The 21,841-nt window shown below is 53.9% G+C and overlaps 1 protein-coding gene across 7 annotated transcripts in view; it reads left to right on the forward strand.

Annotated features, from left to right (window-relative positions):
- SPTBN4 (spectrin beta, non-erythrocytic 4) overlaps positions 1–21,575 on the forward strand; it is a 73,106-nt gene extending 51,531 nt beyond the window's left edge. For all 7 annotated transcript variants that reach the window (XM_032390136.1, XM_032390135.1, XM_032390134.1 and 4 more), the window contains 16 exons: positions 4,273–4,497; positions 5,463–5,552; positions 7,914–8,192; positions 8,285–8,415; positions 9,282–9,486; positions 9,886–10,266; positions 11,220–11,464; positions 13,774–13,912; positions 14,010–14,094; positions 14,447–14,643; positions 15,203–15,822; positions 16,825–16,894; positions 17,484–17,776; positions 18,950–19,123; positions 19,270–19,312; positions 20,527–21,575. In XM_032390136.1, the coding sequence (XP_032246027.1) occupies positions 4,273–4,497; positions 5,463–5,552; positions 7,914–8,192; positions 8,285–8,415; positions 9,282–9,486; positions 9,886–10,266; positions 11,220–11,464; positions 13,774–13,912; positions 14,010–14,094; positions 14,447–14,643; positions 15,203–15,822; positions 16,825–16,894; positions 17,484–17,776; positions 18,950–19,123; positions 19,270–19,312; positions 20,527–20,685 (3,336 nt within the window). In that variant the 3' untranslated portion in view covers positions 20,686–21,575. The remainder of the gene's footprint in view (positions 1–4,272; positions 4,498–5,462; positions 5,553–7,913; positions 8,193–8,284; positions 8,416–9,281; positions 9,487–9,885; positions 10,267–11,219; positions 11,465–13,773; positions 13,913–14,009; positions 14,095–14,446; positions 14,644–15,202; positions 15,823–16,824; positions 16,895–17,483; positions 17,777–18,949; positions 19,124–19,269; positions 19,313–20,526) is intronic.
- The last annotated feature ends 266 nt before the right edge of the window (positions 21,576–21,841 follow it).

Below are 21,841 nucleotides of genomic sequence, written 5' to 3' on the forward strand. Positions count from 1 at the left end.
GAGGGAGGGAACACAAGCAGAGGGAGTGGGAGAGGGAGAAGCAGGCTCCCCGCGGAGCAGGGAGCCCGATGTGGGACTCGATCCCAGGACCCTGGGATCATGACCTGAGCCGAAGGCAGTCGCTTAACCGACTGAGCCACCCAGGCGCCCCTCTGGACTGTTTCTAATCTTCTGCTAGTATAAATAACACCGCAGTAGACATCCCTGTCCATATGCATTTGAGCCTATGTGCAAATATTTCTGTAGAAAAGAGTCCTCCAGGAGCGCCTGGGTGGCTGAGTCGGTTAAGCGTCTGCCTTCGTCTTGGGTCATGGTCCCATGGTCCTGGGATCGAGCCCTGCATCGGGCTCCCTGCTGAGCGGGGAGTCGGCTCCTTCCTCTCCCTCTGCCCCTTCCCTCTGCTTGTGTTCTCTCTTTCTCTCTCAAATAGATAAATAAAATCTAAAAAGAAAAAAAAAGTCCTCCAAGTAACATTTCTGGGCCAAAAGGTGCACACATTAAAGTTTTTGAGAGATATTGCCAAGTTGTCCCTGTGAAAAGGCAGTGGACGCATCTGCACGTGATAGCGCTCTTCTCCCCACGTGGTCCCCATGATTAGGTATTATCAAGCTTTCTCACCTCTGCTAATCTGAGAAGTGAAAGATACTGTTTCATAGTTATTTTATTTTTTTAAGATTTTATATATTTGAGAGAGAGAGAGAGATAGAGCATCGGTTGGGGCGGGGGGACAGGGAGAGGCAGAGGGAGAAGCAGACTTCCCGCTGAGCAGGGAGCCTGATGCCTGGCTTGATCCCAGGACCCTGGGATCATGACGCTAGCCAAAGGCAGACGCTTAACTGACTGAGCCACCCAGGTATCCCTCTCTTATAGTTATTTTAACTTGCATTTCCCTTAATGTTGAAGGAGGCTGAACATCTTTTTGTACATTTAATGACCTCTGTACTTCTGTATCCTTTGCTCATGTTTGCAGGGAAGGATCCACATTAAATGGGCGTTCAAAATATGTGGCATTCTTGCAAGAGTAGAAAAGTGTTAGTCCTGGAATTATTCCATCTCGGGTCATACGGCCACTTGGTGGGCAGATTATGGAGAGGTTTTCATCTAGCGGAGAACTGGAATTTATTAGCATTTCAGATTATATTTAAGAGTTTCCAGAATTTGAATGCATTTTGATTTTCTACACATTGCTGCAATGATTTTCCTAGTGAAAAAGGTTTTGGAGTGACTATTTTCTTTGATTTCTGCAGCTTGTGATTGTGCCTTTTGAAATTTCCTTTTATATGCTTTTGGCTTGTTACAACGTTTGATTTTTATCCATTTTCATGACTCCTACAGATTGTGAACTGTATCAGCTGGGACTCTTTGGGGTGCAGTTCATAGTACTTCAACCCACATTGACTTAGCTGACGGGAGGTTCTTGGCTCACGTTGCTGAAAAACCCAGGGGGTAGGCGGCTTCAGGCACGGCTGGATCAGTTTCTCAAATTATGTTCTCAGCAATCTGTCTCCGTTTCTGGGCCCTGCTTTCCTCTCTGTTGGCCTCATTGTCGGGAGCAAGTTGGCAAGTTGGTGGCAAGTTGCCCCCCGACCCCCACCCCAGGCCCATGTTCTACCTACTGAGGAACCCCATGGCAGAGTACCCTCCGAGCTCACATACTTTTTCTGCAGAAGTGGGAAGGGTTTGGGGCGCCTGGGTGGCTCAGTGGGTTAAATGTACAACTCTTGATCTCAGCTCAGGTCTTGAGCTCAGGTGGTGAGTTCAAACCCCACATGGGGTTCCACGCTGGGTGTGGTGTCTACTTAAAAAAAATAAATAAGTTTAAAAAGTGGGAAGGGCTTTCCTTGGCCGATCTTAGGTCACATGCTATCTCTTACCCAATCCCCGTGGTCAGGGTGGTTTCAGTGTTCTGATTGGCTAGTTTGGCTCATGTGACCACCCTTGGAGCTGTTGGTTTTTTTAGTCGCTGGGAGCTCAGGTCTGAGAGGGGCGTAGGAGGTGCTGCAGAGAAGGCATGGACGGTGGGCTGGCAAAACTAACAGCTCTGCGCTACAGAACCTTGGAACAACAGTATTCACTTGGTTCTTGGGTTTTGACTATTGAGTTGCAGTCATTTGCTTTAATCTGTTACCACTTAATTTCATTATTGTAATGTTGTTTTCTTTTATGGCTTTCCCCCATCTGTTTAGAGTCACACAAGTAATACGTAAATATATTCTTTTGGTTAAAGATCTTACTAACGTAGAAGTCTTCAGTGAAACATAAAGTCTCCCTTAACCGTACCTCCCATTCCCACACCCCGAAAGGAACCTCAGTTATGATTTGGTGTGCATCCTTCTAGACCTCTTTCTGTGCATTTACTAGCTACCTGTGTGGATTTTGAATATTTTTAATTTTTAATGTTTAATTTAAAAATTTTAAAAATTACATTTTATGGCTCAGACATCAAACGCTTTATAAAAAAATCCTATGTGACAAGTCTCTCCTTCACCCCGGTCCCCATTCACTGAGTTCTCATCCCCCGCCCATAGGTACCATCTGTGATTAATTTCTTGTTTATTCCAGGGAGTTTTTATGCATGTGCGACCCATGACAAATATATTCAAATGTATGTTCTAAGTTGCTTTTTTCTCTTAACAGCAAGTCTTGGCCATTATTCCATACTGATGTGGATTTGTTTAACCATTTCACTCTTGATGGGCGTCATGTTTGTTTTCAATTGTTTTCCGTTATAAACTCTGCTACAATGTGATCCTTGGGTGAACATCTTTATGCACGTGTGCCAGTATTTCTTTAGTTATATTCCTAGAAGTGGAAGTGCAAGTGCTGGGTCAAAGCATATGAACTTTTTTGCATTTTGATAGGATCTGCCAAATTGCCTTCCAAAAAGGCTCTGCTAATTTACACCACCATCGGCCGACAGCGGCTGAATGTACCCATCTTGCATCTTTGCCAATAATAAATATTATCCGTCTTTTACATGGTTGCCAATCTGGTGAATAAGAAAGGGTACCTTGTTTTAATTTGTATTTTCCTGCTGATTAGTGGGACTAGGCATCTCTTCCATGTGCTTACTTTTATTTCTGTGTGTTGCCTGTTCACTCAGAGAGGTACCTGTTCACATGGGGGCAGTCTTTTTCTTTGCCAGTGACATTCATTTGTGCATTGATCAAATCACAACCGAAGACCTATTACATGCCAGACACTGTTCTAGGCGCTCAGGAATACAGAGGTCAACTGACACAAACCCTGCCCTCATGAAGCTCCCACTCCAGAAGCAGGAGACCAATAAAAAAGCCACAAGTAAAGACAGTATTGGCTGATGGTGGTAAGTGGAGACAGAGGAAGCAGGATAAAGGAAATTCTTTGATTGTCAAAGAAACTAGCTCCTTGTTCTAATAATATGTGTTATGTTAAATATTTTTTTCAGGCTGTCATCTGCCTTCTAAATACATCTAGAAATTTTGGTTGATGCAAAAAAAGTATTTTATGTGGCCAAATTTATAAATCTTTCCCTTTATGATTTTTTTTTCTTGGAAAGATTTTCTCCATCCTAAGATTATAAAAGCATTTGCCCAGGTTTTCTTCTGTGCCTTATGGATTTACTTATTCCATTTAAGTCTTTAATCCATCTGGAATTGTTTTCAGCATAAAGAGCAAGGAAGGGATCCAGCTAAATTGGTTAGCCAGTTGGCCCATGACCACTCGTTGAATAATCCATCTTTTCCTTGGGGATTTGAAATGGCATCTATAAAATGTATGAATTCTCCAGTGTATTTGGGTCTGCTTTTGCACTTTCTGTCTGTCCCTATGGCATACCAACTATTTAAATCACTATAACTTTATATTTATGACATTTGGAAAGGTTGGCTCTTTGGACAAATTACCTAACTTCTCTGGGCCTCAGTTTCCACCTCTGTAAAAGGGGGATATCACCAAATTTGAAGGGTGGTTCTGAGAATGAATGAATGAATGGGCCGCTTTAGCTCAGGGGGCCAGGTCAGCCTCTTTTAGAAGGTAATGTTTGAGCTGAAATCTAATTGACAAGGAAGAGCTTGCCTGTTAGAGGGAATAACAAAGGCAAAGGCCCTGAGGCAGGAACTAGTTTAGTGTGTGGCGGTTATCAGTGAGGAGCCTAGCGCTTCCGGAGGGGATTGAGCAGGGGCCGAGTGAACCCCTTGCGGAGGGGTTTGGCTGTCACCATAAAGGTACTGGGGAGCCACAGCGGGTTGGGAGGGAGGGTGGAGCCTGTTGACTCTGTCCCTGTCCCCACAGTCGATGGAGTCGCAGGTGGAGGAGTGGTACCGCGAGGTGGGAGAGTTGCAGGCGCAGACCGCCGCCCTGCCACTGGAGCCGGCCAGCAAGGAGCTGGTGGGCGAGCGGCAGAACGCGGTGGGCGAGCGCCTGGTGCGCCTGCTCGAGCCGTTGCAGGAGCGCCGCCGCCTGCTGCTCGCCTCTAAGGAGCTGCACCAGGTGGCGCACGACCTCGACGACGAGCTGGTGAGGACCGGCGCGGGGACTGGGGCGGGGCCGGGGTAACGGGGAGGAGATGGTTGCGCGGCTGGGGCGGGATGGGAGGCCACGGGAGAGCCTGCGGGCCGGCGGGGGCGTGGAGGTTGGGAGTGGGGGCGGGGCCGTGGGACCTTGGCGAGTTCAAGGGCGGAGCTGGCTGGCAGACCTTCCCACTGACCTGCTGCTAGACTCAGTCATCCAGTCCTTCCCTTACTCATTCACTCGTTCACTTATCCACTCATTCATTCCTTCGCTTTTTCGCATTTACTCACTTTCATTCATTCATTGATTTATTCATGAAGCCATTTAGTTATTCATTGACTCATCTTTATTCCTTCCTCCACTGATTTATTGCTATTCATTTATTCACTCGCCCCTCATTCATTCATTTCCTAATCCAGTCACTCGCTTCCTGATTTGCTCATTCATTCTTTCACTCACTGATTTGCTCATTCGCTTGATCCTTATGGGCCTAGCTCTGTACTTGGATGATGCTGGGGTCACAGGGGGGACCAAGACAGACCCCATTCCTGCCCATAGAGGGCTCAAGAGTCCAAAGGGGAAAGAGTCCAGGGGGATTAGGGCTGTGATGAGGGAGTTTAGGAGGCTGTGGGAGCTCAGAGGAGGCAACTGGCCAAGGTCCAAAGTCAGGGAGGGTTTCCTGGAGAAGGGGATGTCTTGAGTTGGGACATGAAGGAAGAGTCCCCGTGATCCTGCTGAGGGAATTGCAGGACGCAAGACCTGCCCGTGCCAAGGACAGAGGTAAGTAAGCCTGAACCTGGCTTGAGTGCAGACAGCAAAACAGCGCAGCGAGAGAGGAGGCTGAAGAGAGGTGACCAGGATCTTTGGTGAGGAAGGGTCTTAGATGCTATGAAGGTGGCTTACAGTTTAATTGGGATGCAGGGGTCCTTGGGTGCATTCTCCCCTTGACTTGCTCCCTGCATCCTCCCCAGGCATGGGTCCAGGAGCGACTGCCACTGGCCATGCAGACGGAGCGAGGCAGTGGTTTGCAGGCTGTCCAGCAGTACATCAAAAAGAACCAGGTGAGCAGAGCTAGGGTGAGGATGTGGGGTAGGACACATTTGGAAACACGTGTGAGAAAACAGCTCAAAGTGGTTAAAGCCAAAATTTGTTGGCTGTTGTGATTGAGAAGAGTGTGGACAGCAGGTATAGATGCATCCAGGTACTTCCATGATGTCATGAATCTCACATCTCCATTGTGTGTGTGTGCGTGTGTGTGTGTGTGTGTGTGTTTGTGTGTTTCTGTGTTAACTTTGTTCTCAGGCCAACTCTCTCCTCTCCTGATGGTAAAAGACCTCCAACAGATTCAAGTGTACATCCCACTTGAGAGAAGAGAATTTCTCTTTCTCAATAATTTCAGCAAGTCCCAGGGATAACTCTTATTGGCTCAGCTTGAATCACGTGCCCATCCCTAACTAATCATGGTGGCCAGGGGTTTAAACTGTTCTGTTGGCCTGGTCTGGACTCAGGGACCACTATTGGAACCTGCAGATGGAGTCAGCCTTCACTTAATTACATGGGCTGAGAAGGGAGACAAGGGGGTTCCCCAGAGGAAAGTCAGGGTGCCATGAGTAACAGTAAGGAGAATGGTTTATTGGACAAGGAAAAAGAAAAGCAACAACAAGTAGGAACTCAAAGCACCCATAGGGAGAAAGGACAGAGATGATCAGTGAAAGAGCGCAGACTCCTAATGGTGTCCACTCTACTCATGGTGGGGGAGCTCTTGAGCCCCTAAGATCTCTGGATCTCTGTTCACCTCCTGGGCCTCAGTTCCACATCTAAACAAGTAGAGCTGCTCTAGAGCAGTGGTTTTCAAATCACTTAGCAGAGGAACTTTCTGGACAAAGCAACTCCTTCACCGAAGCCCAGTGTAAGACACATGAGAGAGGAATACTACTACTACTACTAATTACACGTTGATTGAAGACTTACTGTGTGCCAGGTACGGTCATAGGAGGTTGTACTTAGGCTTTTTAAATTTAATCCCGACAATAACCCTATCAGATGGGTATTCTCATTACTCCCCTTTACCAAAAAATACGAGTTGGGAGAATGGGCACTGAAGGCTTTCGCTTTTCTATTCTGATGAAAACACTCTTGGCTGTATTTTTTAAAATTTTATGTATTTATTTGAGAGAGAGAGTGCATGCGCATGCGCACGAGCAGGGGGGGCAGAGAGGGGCAGAAGGAGAGGGACAAGCAGACTCCGCGCTGAGTATGGACTTGATCCCAGGACCCTGAGGTCATGACCTGAGCGGAAGGCAGACGCTTAACAGACTGAGCCACCCAGGCACACCAGAAAACACTCTTGACTGTTGACAGTGTTGGGGACAAGTAGAACTGGCCCATCCTTTTCACGGTTGAGGGAAGCAATCAAGTGCACGTCATGCTTAACCCTGGGGGAGCTCCACTGTGCATGCGCAGGAGCACTGGATGCCCCGGATGGCCTGGAGCCAGAAGAGTAACAGCAGTTACTGTATTATATATTATATTGTATTATATAATATATATATTATAATATATATAACTATTATATAATACAGTTACTGTATTATAGTATTGACTGAGCACTTACTACGTGCCGGGCACAGTTCTGAGTGCTCCAGGGTACAACAGCCCCACGAGGTGGACATTAAGCACGCCACCCCCAGCCATGGGAAGTTGGCAAGTTCCCCAACCTCTCCGTGCCTCAGTTTTCCCGTCTGTAAAGTGAGACAGAGAACTGGAGTTGCAGTGAGGACTGGATGAGTGGCCACATCCTGCAAAGCCCTTGCTTAGCCAAGTGCCTGGCAGGTGGCAGGCGCTCAGGGTCACCTATCATCACCTCCATTTGCAAGTCGAGGAAACTGAGGCACAGGAGAAGCTAAGTAAGGTGTGCACCAACTACAGAGCTGGTTGAGGGAACCCTCGGGGCTGATGGAAGTGTTCCATATCCTGCCCTGGATACGCGGTGTACCCACGTGTAAATATGTTGACCTGTACCCGGAAGATGTGCACACCTCACTGCACGTGAGTTCTACACCCACTGCCCCTAGCAGCCTGATTCTCAGCCTGTTTCGGCCATTAGGGGGTATCTTACACCACCAGGCGTCTTGGTTGAGAGTACAGTGTCGGGAGCGTGTGTCCTGTGTGGCCCCTTTACTAACTGCTTGTTCTCCGGCGATGAACTGCGCCTCTCGGTGCCCGTTTTCCCACCGGCAACATGGGGTTGTGAGTGAGCGAGGAACGGCAAACTGCCTAAGCGGTGCCTAAGGTGGGGGGGGGGCGATCTGCAGCGGCTTCTGATTACCTCGGTGGGCTGTGCGAGTCTCCGAGGCGCCCGCGGCCCCCCGCCGGGCCTTGGAGCGCCCCTCTCCACCCCCACCCCCACCTCCCGCCCCCAGGGCCTGCGGCGGGAGATCCAGGCGCACGGGCCGCGGCTGGAGGAGGTGCTGGAGCGCGCGGGCGCGCTGGCATCGCTGCGCAGCCCGGAGGCGGAGGCCGTGCGCCACGGCCAGGAGCAGCTGCAGGGCGCTTGGGCCGGACTGCGGGAGGCGGCCGAGCGGCGGCAGCAGGTGCTGGACGCCGCCTTCCAGGTGGAGCAGTACTACTTCGACGTCGCCGAGGTGGAGGCGTGGCTGGGCGAGCAGGAGCTGCTCATGATGAGTGAGGACAAGGGCAAGGTGCGCCCGGGCCAGGGGGTGTGGGGGGCCGGGGGGCGCTGGAGCCCGGGGCCGGCCGCTGCCGCCTCATCGCGGGCGCCGTGTGTCCCCAGGACGAACAGAGCACCCTGCAGCTGCTCAAGAAGCACCTGCAGCTGGAGCAGGGCGTGGAGAACTACGAGGAAAGCATCGCACAGCTGTCGCGCCAGTGCCGGGCGCTGTTGGAGATGGGGCACCCGGACAGGTGGGCGGGAGGGGGGTGGTGGGATTGGGGCCCGGGGGGCGGGGCCAGTTCTTAAGGAATGATCCGGAAGGATCTGAAGCTTCACTGTTGGAAATTGGGACACAGCCCGAATTGGACATTGGGGTGGGAGGGGCGCTCACTGCCAAGAGCTGGAGCCTTGGGATTTCAGCATGTGGGTGGGGCGGCGAATGGAGGGGCAGTGCCCAGGGATGGTTGAGAGGGTGGGTCCAGGGGTATTGGGATTTCAGTGTAGGGGTGGGAGGTGATGTCTCAGACTGAGGAGAGAAGGAAGAGCTCAGGACAGGGAAGGGTCCTCTTCCTACCCAGTGTCTGGGAGGACAGAAAAGCTCAGAGTGCTGTGATTGGGCATAACCTGATACCTCCTGGGTGGCCAGGCATGGGGCCTCCCTGAGGCCAGGAGTAGGGGCCATATCTGGGAGTCCTGGGCTAGGGGTGAGACCTGAGAGAGGGCACAGGGCTAGACCTCTGTCCTCCAGAGCCAGGAGATGGCCTGGAGGTGAGGTGGGTTGGCTGGGGGCCCAAGTAGGGAGTCAGCAGCCCCACCCAGGTCCCTGGAGGGGCAGGGAGAGGGACCACAGAGAGGCTGGGGGAAGAGGGAGCAGTGAACTTGTCAAGCTTAGGGAAGCAAAGTTTTTCCCAGAGTGCTCAGCTGCAAGTATTGGGTTCACTGAATTCAAGCCTTGCAGAAAACAGAGGCCCCCGCGAAGGAGTCTGAGCAGATACTACTCTGGCTGAAGGTTCAGAGGATACACAGCCTTGCCCCGAGAGGGGGGTGTTAGGGGGTCACAGCTCTGTCCTGGAAGTCTCAGGGGGCTCTGCCCCTGCCCCTCCCTGTCCCCCATCAGCGAGCAGATCAGCCGGCGGCAGTCTCAAGTGGACCGTCTGTACGTGGCGCTCAAAGAACTGGGGGAGGAGCGCAGGGTGGGCCTGGAGCAGCAGTACTGGCTCTACCAGCTCAGCCGCCAGGTGGACGAGCTCGAGCATTGGATCGCCGAGAAGGAGGTGGTGGCTGGCTCGCCTGAGCTCGGCCAAGACTTCGAGCACGTCACGGTGAGCATCATTAGTAATAATATTGGTACCGGTGGCTACTGTGTATGCTACTAAGGTTGTCCGGGCCTCAGTTTCCCTAGCTGTAACATGAGGATAATAACAGCCCCCACCGCCTGGCTCTTTTGTGAGCCCAAAGATTCGCCCTAGCGTAAAGCGCTTAGGACAATACTCAGCACACACAGTGCCTAACAGAGGAAGTGTTAGTTACTATCATCTGGTTGTTTTCTTGTTGTTGCTGTTATTGCTACAGAGTAAGTGCTCCTGAAGGGTTAGGTATTACTTTTCATCATGACGGTCATCGCCAGCATGATTATTATTACTCTTACCTGCTACAAGATGGTGGACTGGAGGGGGCTTGTGTGCACAGGACCTTTGCCCATGCCGTATTCCCGGGGACAGGTGCTGCAGGAGAAATTCTCAGAGTTCGCCAATGAGACGGGCACCGCAGGGCGGGAGCGGCTGGCGGCCGTGAACCAGATGGTGGATGAGCTGATCGAGTGCGGCCACACGGCGGCGGCCACCATGGCCGAGTGGAAGGACGGGCTGAACGAGGCCTGGGCTGAGCTGCTGGAGCTTATGGGCACTCGGGCCCAGCTGCTGGCTGCCTCTCGGGAGCTGCATAAGTTCTTCAGCGACGCCCGAGAGCTTCAGGGACAGATCGAGGAGAAGCGGAGGCGACTGCCCCGCCTGACCGCCCCGCCTGAGCCGAGACCCAGCGCCAGTTCCATGCAGCGGACCCTGCGCGCCTTTGAGCATGACCTGCAGCTCCTCGTGTCCCAGGTGGGCAGGTGGGAGGGCCTGGACGGCGTGGCCAAGGGGTGTTGGGCAGCAGAGCAGGCAAAGATCTGGCTGTAGAGCGCATGGAAATTAGACGTGGAGCAGGTGAAAACAGACCAGGGAACAGGCAAAAGCGAGATGATGGGGCAGGTAGAAAACCCACTGATTGCACGGTGCCTAGAAGTCAGACAGTGTCCAGAAAAGGTGGCGGAGTATGTCTGATAGAAATGAGACAGTGTTTCCAGTGGAGACTGGGCAGGGGTTCTCCTAGAAACTGTGAAGGGAATCTTACCCAAACCCAGATGGAGAGCCTGAAGGAAATTTCAGAGGCTTCAGAGAAATTTGGCGGTGAGGCAGATAGAAATTAGACAGCAGGTCTCTGATGGAAATCATATGACTTTCCTGCAAGAAATTTGATGGGGGTGGAATGTAATGGACACGGCAACAGAGCTAATAGAAATCAGGCTGTGGATCTGACAGGAATTGGGAGGCGGATCTGAGAAATCAGATGGAAATGAGGCTGTGGGCGTAATAGAATTCCCACGGCTGAGGGAAATTGGGCTTCCGGTCCAGCGGACGGCAGAAACAGGACAGTCATCTTTATGTGAACCATCCAGATGACTGTTAGGAATCAGGCAGAGAGATTGATAGTGATTAGGTGGTGGATCTGATAGAAAGAGGGCAGTCACTCCAAAAGAAATCAGGCGGTTGAACCAGTAGAGAGTGAGCAGTGGGTCTGCTAGAACTCACGTGGCAGAACCAATAGAAATTGAGCAGGAGACCCAATAGGAACTGAGTAGCCATTCTGAAGGAAATTGGGCGGTAGGTAGCAATAAGAGGGACACAGTTGTGGGATCATGAGGGTCCGGGCTCCTGGCACCCAGCCAGCTGATGGAAGGAGGGCAGAGCCTGGACTCCATGGAGGGCCCCAGGGTTGGACCTGGCATCCCCCACAGGTGCGGCAGCTCCAGGAGGGGGCAGCCCAGCTGCGGACGGTGTATGCCGGGGAGCACGCAGAGGCCATTGCCAGCCGGGAGCAGGAGGTGCTGCAGGGCTGGAAGGAACTGCTGACCGCCTGTGAGGACGCCCGCCTGCATGTCAGCTCCACGGCCGATGCCCTGCGATTCCACAGCCAGGCCCGTGACCTGCTCTCCTGGATGGATGGCATCGCCAGCCAGATCGGGGCAGCCGACAAGCCCAGGTGCCGCTCCTCCCGCCTCGAGCTTCCTACCTGCCGCCTCCAGCCCATCAGCTGCCCCCTTCCCATGACAAATCACAATAGCCAATACCTGGGTGGCACCTAGCTGGCAGGCACTGTACTAAATGCTTCATGTGTATTAGGACCCCTTGTCAGGCCTGGCCTTGGCGACTCAGAGCGCAGGGCATCCTCCTGCCTTCTGGTCTTCCCAGTTGCCCACCACTGCCCTCCTCGTGGGATGGGCTGCAGCCAGGATAGGGACAGCGACGTGTGGGACTGTATTTGTGGCTTAACCTAGTGGGTAGTGGGCACTGATGAAGTGATGGTGAGTTGGGTGAAGTTTTGGGGGAAAGGTTTTCCAGGTGGAGGGATCAGCAAGTGCAAAGACCCTGAGGTAGATTGTGGTCATGCGTGTTTGAGGAAGAGCCAGACCATCATTATGGCTGGACGGAGTGAGTGAGGTGGGGGAGTTAGCGGAAGGTCACTCCAGATGCCCTGTGGCAAAGAGTAAGGAGAGCAAAGGGTAGAAATAGGTGGACCAGGAGGCCGCTGCTATATCCAGGTGAGAGGTGGGGGTGGCTTGGTCTAGTGTGCTGGTTGTAGAGACGGGGAGAAGTGATTTATTTTAGGGATTAACATCTTTCATTACGAAAAATTTCAAATATACCCAGAAGTAGCAGTAACAGTTAGTGACCCCCCCATGTGGAGAGTAAACAGCCATCAACATCTGGCCCATCCTCTTTCATCTGTATGCTCCCCGCTTCCCGACTCCCCCACCACCCCTTGCTGAGTTCTTTTTTTTTTTTTTTAAGATTTTATTTATTTATTTGACAGAGAGAGACACAGCAAGAGAGGGAACACAAGCAGGGGGAGTGGGAGAGGGAGAAGCAGGCTTCCCGCAGAGCAGGGAGCCGGATGTGGGGCTCGATCCCAGGACCCTGGGATCATGACCTGAGCCGAAGGCAGGCGCTTAATGACTGAGCCACCCAGGCACCCCTCACTGAGTTCTTTTATTTTATTTTATTTTTTAAAGATATTTATTTGAGAGAGAGAGAAAGAGAGAGAGCATGAGAGGGGGTAGGGTCAGAGGGAGAAGCAGACTCCTCGCTGAGCAGGGAGCCTGATGTGGGACTCGATCCCGGGACTCCATGATCATGACCTGAGCTGAAGGCAGTCGCTTAACCAACTGAGCCACCCAAGCACCCCTCACTGAGTTCTTTTAAAACAAAATCTCAGGTTTCACATCATTTTGCAGGGTGTTTTAAAGTTATAAATGTCCAGTGTGACTGATGGATTAGCTTCAGGGGCTGAGAGAAAAAAAAAAGAGGAATTATGGATGAATAATGGGTGAATTTACTGAGATGGAGAACTTCAGGGGAGGGCACTTTTAGGAAATAGGAGAGAATCAGAGAGATCATTCTAGACATACCAAGTCTTAGGTAGGCATCATTATAAGGTGGGACCTTCAGAAATAAGTTTGGACCAAAGGAAAAGAAAAAAGTTTGGGCATATTAGGTCTTATAAAGTGATACTTGCTGACTAGTGGGACCTTCAGAAATTTGGGATTTGTTCCGGACATATGATAGCTGAGAACAGTCCAATGGTTATATAATGCAAGCCATAAATGTGAGCCACATACAGAATTTAAGATTTTCTTGTAACAGCATCAAAAAAAGTACAAAGAAGCACGTGAAAATTAATTTTAGTAATTCATTTTGTTTAACCCTGTATGCCCCAAATATTATCACTTCAACATGTAGTCAAAATTAAAATTACTGAGGGGCGCCTGGCCGGCTCAGTCTCTTGGAGTCATGAGTTCAAGCCCCACGTTGGGGGTAGAGTTTACTTTTAAAAAAATTTTTAAATATTTTTTAAAAATAAAAGTTATCAAGATATTTTACCGTCCTCAAAATATGGTGTGCACTTTACATTTCCACACTAGTTCAAGACTAGCCACATTTCAAGTGCTGCGTTGCTTACCCATGTCTCGTGGCTACCTACCATTTGGATAGCACAGACGTAGAATGTTCAGATCACTGACTAGTGGAGCCTTCAGAGGTATGGCTTTAAAAAAAATTAGGAAAAAAAAATGGACCTTGAAATCTGAGGCTAGAATCATCAAAGTGTGACATTCTAGCACCTTGGAAAAAGTTGGAATCACTGAGTCAGTGAAGAAACTTGGGCCCTCAGAGCCTGGTCTGAGAAGGTGGGTGTCATTTCCCAAGATGCTCAGGGATTGGGGCTCCTCGGGAGTTGCATCTGTCAGGGCGGCTACCTGAGACTCAGATTCCCACCCCCGGCCACCACCGTAGGGACGTGTCGTCAGTAGAGGTGCTCATGAACTACCACCAGGGCCTGAAGACGGAGCTGGAGGCCCGGGTGCCCGAGCTGACAGCCTGCCAGGAGCTGGGGCGCTCTCTGCTGCTCAACAAGAGTGCCATGGCTGATGAGGTGGGAAGGGGCACCGCCGGGGGTCCCCCTCTGCCCTCCGTGCCCATTGTGGTGGGAGCCGCCCTTGACGCCTTTCCTACCCGTGCGCCACTCCCAGATCCAGGCACAGCTGGACAGGCTGGGAACCAGGAAGGAAGAGGTGTCAGACAAGTGGGACCGCCATTGGGAATGGCTGCAGCAGAGTGAGTGGGGGCCCAGACACACGGGGCTCAAGGGCACAGGGATGCACTCCCGCGGGTTTAGAAAGGCCCGGAGGGTGACGCAGCATGCAGGTGCCCTGCAGCAAACATGAAGGCCTGGGAGGGTGGACAGGAGGACTGCCTTGCCATTGAATCCCTGGTGGTAGACGCCTAGGGGAGAAGCCGGTGCCCTCAGAGATATGCCCAGCCCCCCTCAGTCCTGCAGAGCCCAGAGTGGTCAGGGCTGGGAGACAGGAAGCCGGAGGGTGTGGAGGGCCAGAGAAAACAGCCAGCGCCCTGTGAAGGGCCCGCAGGTGCCGCCCCCATCACTCTTACCCCCAGTGTCTCCCCTCAGTGCTGGAGGTGCACCAGTTTGCGCAGGAGGCCGTGGTGGCCGATGCCTGGCTGACCGCCCAAGAGCCGGTCCTGCAGAGCCGGGAGCTGGGCAGCAGCGTGGACGAGGTGGAGCAGCTTATCCGGAGACACGAGGCCTTCCGCAAAGCGGCTGCCGCCTGGGAAGAAAGGTTCAGCTCCCTGCGGCGCCTGACCACGGTCAGCACCCCAGACCCTGCCCCAGCCACCCCCACACCCAGCCCTCTGTGTGAGACAGACAGACTCAGCACTGTGTTAAGACTGATCCTTACTGGGCTCCCAGTCCAGTGGGGGAAAGGGGAACAGCCCTGTCACCAGACAGTGACAGCCCAGGGCTAGGATGAGGGAAACACAAGGGGCTGTGGGGGAGCCCAGAAGCGCTTGTCCTGGCTTAGGGGGCTCTGACTTGAAGAATGAGGAGAGAGGAGACTTGAAGAATGAGGAGAGAGGTCCTGGGTTGGGGGGACATTCAGGAAGGAGGCAATGGGGGTCAGAAAGGCACCTAGAGAAAGTGATGATTTAGCCTATTCTTAAAAGAACACTAAATGCCAAGGAAAATAGGAATTAAGTTTCCAGCAGGGAAAAGCATGGGCTCAGGCCTGCACAACCTTGCTTTTTCAATAATAGAAACTACTAAACTGAGCGGGGGAGGCAGACGACCCAGAGGCGTCTTCCCAGACACCCCCCCCCCCACACACACACACGCCCCTCTACCTGACCCTGGCCCCTCCGTTCCCAGATAGAGAAACTCAAGGCGGAACAGAGCAAGCAGCCCCCCACCCCCCTGCTGGGGCGCAAGTTCTTTGGAGACCCCACGGAACTGGCGGCCAAGGCAGCGCCCCTCCTGCGGCCAGGGGGCTATGAGAGGGGCTTGGAGCCCCTGGCTCGCCGGGCCTCGGACACACTGTCGGCGGAGGTGCGGACCCGGGTGGGGTACGTGCGCCAGGAGCTCAAGCCCGAGCGCCTCCAGCCGCGCATCGACCGGCTGCCGGAGATCCCGGGGAGGGTGGAGCCCCCGGCCCCGCCGGCCGCACCAGAGGATGCGGCGGAGACCCCCGGGGCCCTCGCGGCAGCGGAGCAAGTCCGGCCGCGGCCGGAGCGCCAGGAGTCAGCTGACCGCACGGAGGAGCTGCCCAGGAGGCGGCGACCGGAGCGGCAGGAATCGGCCGATCAATCCGAGGAGGCTGCGCGGAGGCGGCGGGCAGAGCGGCAGGAGTCTGCGGAGCACGAGGCGGCACATAGCCTCACCCTGGGCCGCTACGAGCAGATGGAGCGGCGGCGCGAGCGGCGGGAGCGGCGGTTGGAGAGGCAGGAGTCCAGCGAACAGGAGACGCCGACCAGAGGAGAGCTGGCCAAGGGGTGAGGCCCCCGTGTGCCCGGGGAGTGAGGGAAAGGAGACGCCAAGAGTTCCTGGAGCCACACAGGCCCAGTGGGGAGGGCGTCCAGGGCTCAGAACTGCTTAAGATACTGTCCTGGTACCCGTTTTGCAGAGGGGTAAGCTGGGGCTGAAAGAGGTTAGGAGAGGTACCTCTTGTCCCACAGCTAGGTGGCCTGGGCAGGAATTTTGTCCCCTCTGCCCCGCAGTTTCTCTACTGGGCTAGTGGTGGAACCATCTTCTCCCTGATCAGATGTAAGACCCTTTATCGCAGTCTCAACCTTATAAACAGGAGGCTTCTGTCATCTCCATTTTGTGGATGGGGACCCTAAGGCTCAGAAAGGGCAAATCACTCAGTTTGGATGAAGCAGGACTGGAACCCAGGCCTTGCAGACCTCAGTGTTAACCAGAGTGTGAGGAGCAGATTGATCCAATCAGCTGCATCCCCAGAAAGAGGCCTTTGTTCAAATAGGTTTGGAGACAATGACTTCTTGACTCCTTTTTAATTTTGTGTATCATGAACAGTTGCTGAGTCCCCATTCATGTGTGGTTTGTGCTAGGGACAGCAGTGACCAAACCAGCCTGAGCCCTGCTTTCATGGAGATCACAGTCCAGCGGGGGAAACAGACTTGTCACTTGATAGTGACGACCCAGAATGATCAGGGCCGGGATAGGGCAAGTCCAGGGGGTTTGGGAGCTCAGGGGGTGGGTGGAAAAAGGCAGTATAATGTTCAAAGGCTTGAAGGCACCAGTCTGCATTTTTCTCCGGTTAAAACTCAAAGGAAAGGTTCTGTCCTCCATTCAGCAGACATGTCATGTCCCAAGTACCTATGGTGTGTAAGGCATGCATCTCAGAAAGGCAACTGCAGAAGTGGACAGGGACCTGACATCTCAGGCTAAGAGGTGGAGGCTCCTCCAGCCAACCAGGCTGGTCCCTGGGAGAGGGCACCCCAGTTCCATTGGGTCTTTCGGCCTCCCCCTCCCAGGAAGGCCACCCTGGCTGACATTGTGGAGCAGCTGCAGGAGAAAGAAGCAGGCCCAGGGCTCCCTGTTGGGGTAAGTTGAGCCTCAGAATGGGTGGGGGTATGGGAACCCTCTCCTCAGGAGCAGGAACCAGGACCCAGAAACACCAATGCCTAGCCCTGCTTCCCCCGGATCTGAACCCTGTAGAGATTCTCAGGGGATGCTGGAGAGGTCCCCCAGATGCCTCCCACAATCTGAAAATTTCTCCTTTAGAAAGATAAGGCCACCAGCCTAAGGAGACTCCTACCCCCTCTACACACAGACTCCACACTCTTCCCACATCTGTCCTGGGGTCTCAGATATCCTCACAGACACACACACACACACACACAGAAGTCCCAGATTCCTCCTACAACAGCTCGGACACCAACCTGCCTGCACCCCCACCTCCATAGAGCTAGCGCTTTCCTCCCCAAGATCGAGAGCGATTCCAAACCTAGGAATCCTGACAGTCTCACTCCCAACACCGATGGGGCCCCTAAAAGTTAAGCCTCCAGCCCTGAGGTCCTCCCATACTCGCCTCCAAGACAGATGGGACCCCCAGACCCGTGAGTCCCCCAGACAGGTGGCCCCAACAGCCCCCCTATGGACAGCACCCCTCTCCCCCCCTCCCTTCACACAGCCGTCGCTGCCTCAGCCTCGCGAGCTTCCCCCAGGCCGCCTGCCCAACGGGCTTGAGCCGCCCGAGCGGACACCTCGGCCGGACCGGCCGCGGGCGCGGGACCGGCCCAAGCCGCGACGGCGGCCGCGGCCCAGAGAGGGTGGTGAGGGCGGGGGAAGCCGGCGCTCGCGCTCCGCCCCGGCCCAGGGCGGCTCCGCCCCCGCGCCTCCGCCACCGCCCACTCACACAGTGCAGCACGAGGGCTTCCTGCTGCGCAAGCGCGAGCTCGACGCTAACCGCAAGTCGTCCAACCGGTGAGCGTGTGGGCGGGGTTTTGGAAGGCGGGTCCCAAGCTCAGAGTATCCAATAAGTGAATAGATGGGGCCTGAGGAGGGGGGGTGGTACTAAATTTCAGGGACTCCAACGGGTGGCGGGAGTAGGCGGGGCCTGAAGAGGGGCGGGGTTTAACGTCAAAGACTCAAATCTGTAAACTGGAGGAGCGGGACCTAGACTTAGTGTGTCCAATGGGCGAGGGGGTGGCGCTTAGGTGGGAGCCGGATCGTAAGAAAATGTTCCGAGTGCAAATAAGTTGCAAATCCAAACTCATAGCAATCAGTTCAGGAGTTAACTAGAGCTAAGAGCCAGTTGGACATGGGATCCGGTCTACAGGGTTCCACTGGCTCGTGAGGTGGAGCGTGGAGAGGTCATCCAACCAATGAATGGGGTGGGTCCTCCGAGTTTCAAATTGTTGCTGGGGTGGGCGGGAGAGGTCCGAAAAAGGGCAGAGCCCGAGCCCGGAGCCCGAGGTCTGAGGTGGGGGGCACATATAGGGGTCCAAAGAGTGATGTGCTTACTCTTGGAGTGAGGCTCATGGTTGTCCAATTGGCCCAATTGGGAGGCAGAATCTGGGGAGAGGTGGAGCCAAAAAGGGAAGCGTTGGCCAATGAGCAGAGTGAGGCCTAGACCCAAGATAATATGTGAAATGGGCAAGACGGGTTGAGATTTTGCCTTGAGGCAGTCTTTCTTCCTTGCGGTGAGGCCAAGGTGGTAATAAAGGGGCACCTAGGGTGTATTTCACTCTTGAGAGACTTCTTCCTCCACTGAGGCTTTGGCTGAATGGGGAGATAGGAAGACACTGGACCAGTAGATCTCCTTTCAGGGGATTCCATGGTGGGTGGAGGGGGGGCAAGGAACATGCCCAAGCAAAGGCTTATGTAGAAGACAGCTTAAGTCTTGCCTTCAGGAAATTCAGCAAGGGGTGGGGGGATATGGAAGGGCAACCCCAGCAGGCTTGGAACCGAGAGTCTTAGATTCTCCCCTCAGCTCAGGAACAGCCATTAAGGAAGAGCACCCCAGACATAGGGCCCAACTAGGACAAAGGCCCAGAGGAAGGAAGGGTCAGGCCTTTTCAGCCATGAAGGGTGTTAATGAAGAGTTCCCAGGCAGAGTGCTGTGACTCTGCCTTGAGCCCCATATCGTCGCCCCAGGTCGTGGGTGAGCCTGTACTGCGTGCTCAGCAAGGGGGAGCTGGGCTTCTACAAGGACGCCAAGGGCCCGGCGTCTGGGGGCACACACGGCGGGGAGCCACTGCTCAGCCTGCACAAGGCCACCAGCGAGGTGGCTAGTGACTACAAGAAAAAGAAGCACGTCTTCAAGCTCCAGTGAGCCCCCCAATGGGCAAGAGGGGAGGGATCCTAGGCCCAACTTCCCCCTCCCAGCAATACCCTGCTCCCCTGGAGGCTCGTTGGTGGACGGGTGGGCCGGGCCCCTGCCCCAGATTCCCCAAGTCCTGTGTCCCCTCCTACAGGACCCAGGATGGCAGCGAGTTTTTGCTCCAGGCTAAAGATGAGGTGAGATCTGGTCCTTTCTCTCCCCTGTCCGGACCTCAAGAATTACCTGGCTAGCTGGTTCCTGGCCCAGAGCGGTGGAGCTGTGAGCCAGAAACACAAGCCAGAGTCATCAGGCTGTGATGGGAAAGCCCACTGGCGTGAGATCACAGAGGAAGTTCCTAACTTATGGGGGGGGGAGGAGGGGCAGGGATCAGGAGGGCTGCCTGGAGGCCCCAGGACAACGTCCAACCTCCTTGCCTTGGCCTCTGAGATGACACTGGAAAGATAAGAGGTGGGAGTTAGCTAAAAAGGGATGATAGAGGCAGAGAGAACTGCCAAGTGCAGAGAACCAGAGGTGTGGAAACGCAAAACATTAACTGTGCTGGTGGAGGGTTCAAGGAAGAAGGATCCCAGAAAGGTTCCCAGGGGCTGGATCTCAGAGCACTGTGGGCCATTTGGAGGAGGTTGGAGTTTGTCCTGAAGGCATTGGGGAGCCATGGCAGACTTTTGAGCAAGATTGGGGGTGCTGGAGATTACAGCGATGTATAAGAAAGATCCTTTGGCAACAATGTGCAGGGTAGACTGGGGGGACGGAGAGGGGAGGTGTGGAGCCCAGGAGGCAACCAGGACAGGGACCCATGTGGGAAAGCACAAAGCTGGACCCCAGCTGGCCTGTGGGAGGAGAGGGGGTGGCTGAGGGTGAACCTTGAGACTGGGGCTAAGGGGAGGGGTCAGGGGAGGAGAAGCAGGCGTGGTGGTGGTTTAAAGAGATGTTGAAAATAATGCTTGTTATCTCATTCATCCTTACAAGAGGCTCTGGAGTAGGCCTGTATTCTCTCCATGTCTTCTTATTTTCAAAATGGGGATAAAAATAGTTTTCCATTCTAGAGTTCTTGTGAGAAGTAAGTAAGTTGATACATAGAGCCACTTCCCTGGCCTGGTGAATGTCAGTGCTCTAGAAACGTCTGCTGATGTTACTGGTTTTTTGTTGTTGTTTATCTCTGTAGTGGGAATTTGATATAATCCTATTGCATAGGATTAAGTGAACTAACCCGAAGAAGCACTTAGAACAGAGCTTGGAACATACTAAGGGCTATGTAACTGTTTGCATTATTATTATTAACCCATTTAAGGTCGGGAAGCTGAACTTCAGAGGGCAGTCCAATTGCAGGCTCATCTCTTACACAGCCCGTCTTCTTCCAAATCCGGACTCTGTGCCCTGTTTCTCTCTCCAGGAGGAGATGAACGGCTGGCTGGAGGCTGTGGCCGCTTCCGTGGGAGAGCACGCGGAGATCGCCCGCTGGGGACAGACACTACCCACTACGTCCTCTACAGACGAGGGCAACCCCAAGCGAGAGGCGGGGGAGCGCAGGGCCAGCGGGCGCCGGAAGTGACTTCCCAGCCCCTGGGCCTGACACACATCCCCGCCCCTTCTCTCCGCACAGTGGGCACAAAGACACTTTCTCTTCCGCAGGGGCGGGGAGCCCCTGGTTCCACCGCCACTGCGGACGCGCCAAGATGGGCACTGGAAAGGAGGGGACTTCTGCACTCCAGGAAGTGGTGGGGGGATTGCTGCCCCTATAGCCATATCTCGGCCCCTTCCTGCTCGCCACCCCACCCCAGGTGCTGGGGCTCCATTATTTTTATGCAATAACTGAGTTGGGGGGGCGGGTAAAGGGGCCAGCTGAGCCAAGCCCCCTGCCCGGATCTCCAGATCTTGCCCCAAGAAGCTGGGGTGGTAAGGGGCGATAATTCCTGCCCCCCCCTCTCCGCCCTAGGGATGGGCACGGGGCCGCTGGTGAGGTCCCCTGGACCATCCAGGGTGCTAGGGGGTGGGGAGGGGACGCCTCCTCCCCGCCTTTACCTCACTTCCAATGCTGCCTTGATCTCTGTCTGGGAAGGTGGAATGAGGGGGCCTTGGCCCCTACACTCCGCCGTCTCAGAGCCATGCGGTTAATTCCTGACTTAGTTTATTTTTGCAAAACGTCGACCTCCTCCTCCCCCGCCCCGCATCCGCGAAGGCTTTTAATGGGAGGGGCGTCAAAGCTCAAAACTGTCTTCCTCTCTCCTCCCCCCTCCAGCTGTAAATGCCACTTTGTGAGGGGAGGGGCGAGGGGAAGCCCTCCCCCCCCTGCATGCTTCTGGCAGGAGCACCTCCCTAGGGAGTGGGGGAACCGGGTTGTGGGCAGCCCCCATGGCCGCCTGGAGGAGCCGCTGGGGCCCGGGGATGTGGGGCGGTGTGGCAGGCGCACACTGTATGTACCTATAATAAATCCTTTGGCTTTGACGGTCTATGCCTGTTTGTTCGCGTTTCATGGGCTGCGCCTGGGAGGATGTGTGGGGCGGGGTGGAGGGGGCGGCGCAGGTAAAGACTGTGGATGCAGAGAACATTTAGATGTCCTCTCGGTGTGTACTAATTTCGGGATCTAAACACATGTCCCCGATGAAACACCTAGATTCCAATTTTAAAATGGGAACCAGGAGGATAGAGGAGTTTCGCTAGCCCTTGTATCTAAACTTCCCCAAAGGGGCCTTGCAGTACGCCCCGTC

This window comes from Phoca vitulina, unplaced genomic scaffold (genome assembly GCF_004348235.1).
Source record: "Phoca vitulina isolate PV1807 unplaced genomic scaffold, GSC_HSeal_1.0 scaffold58, whole genome shotgun sequence".
In the NCBI taxonomy this organism is placed as follows: Eukaryota; Metazoa; Chordata; class Mammalia; order Carnivora; family Phocidae; genus Phoca; species Phoca vitulina.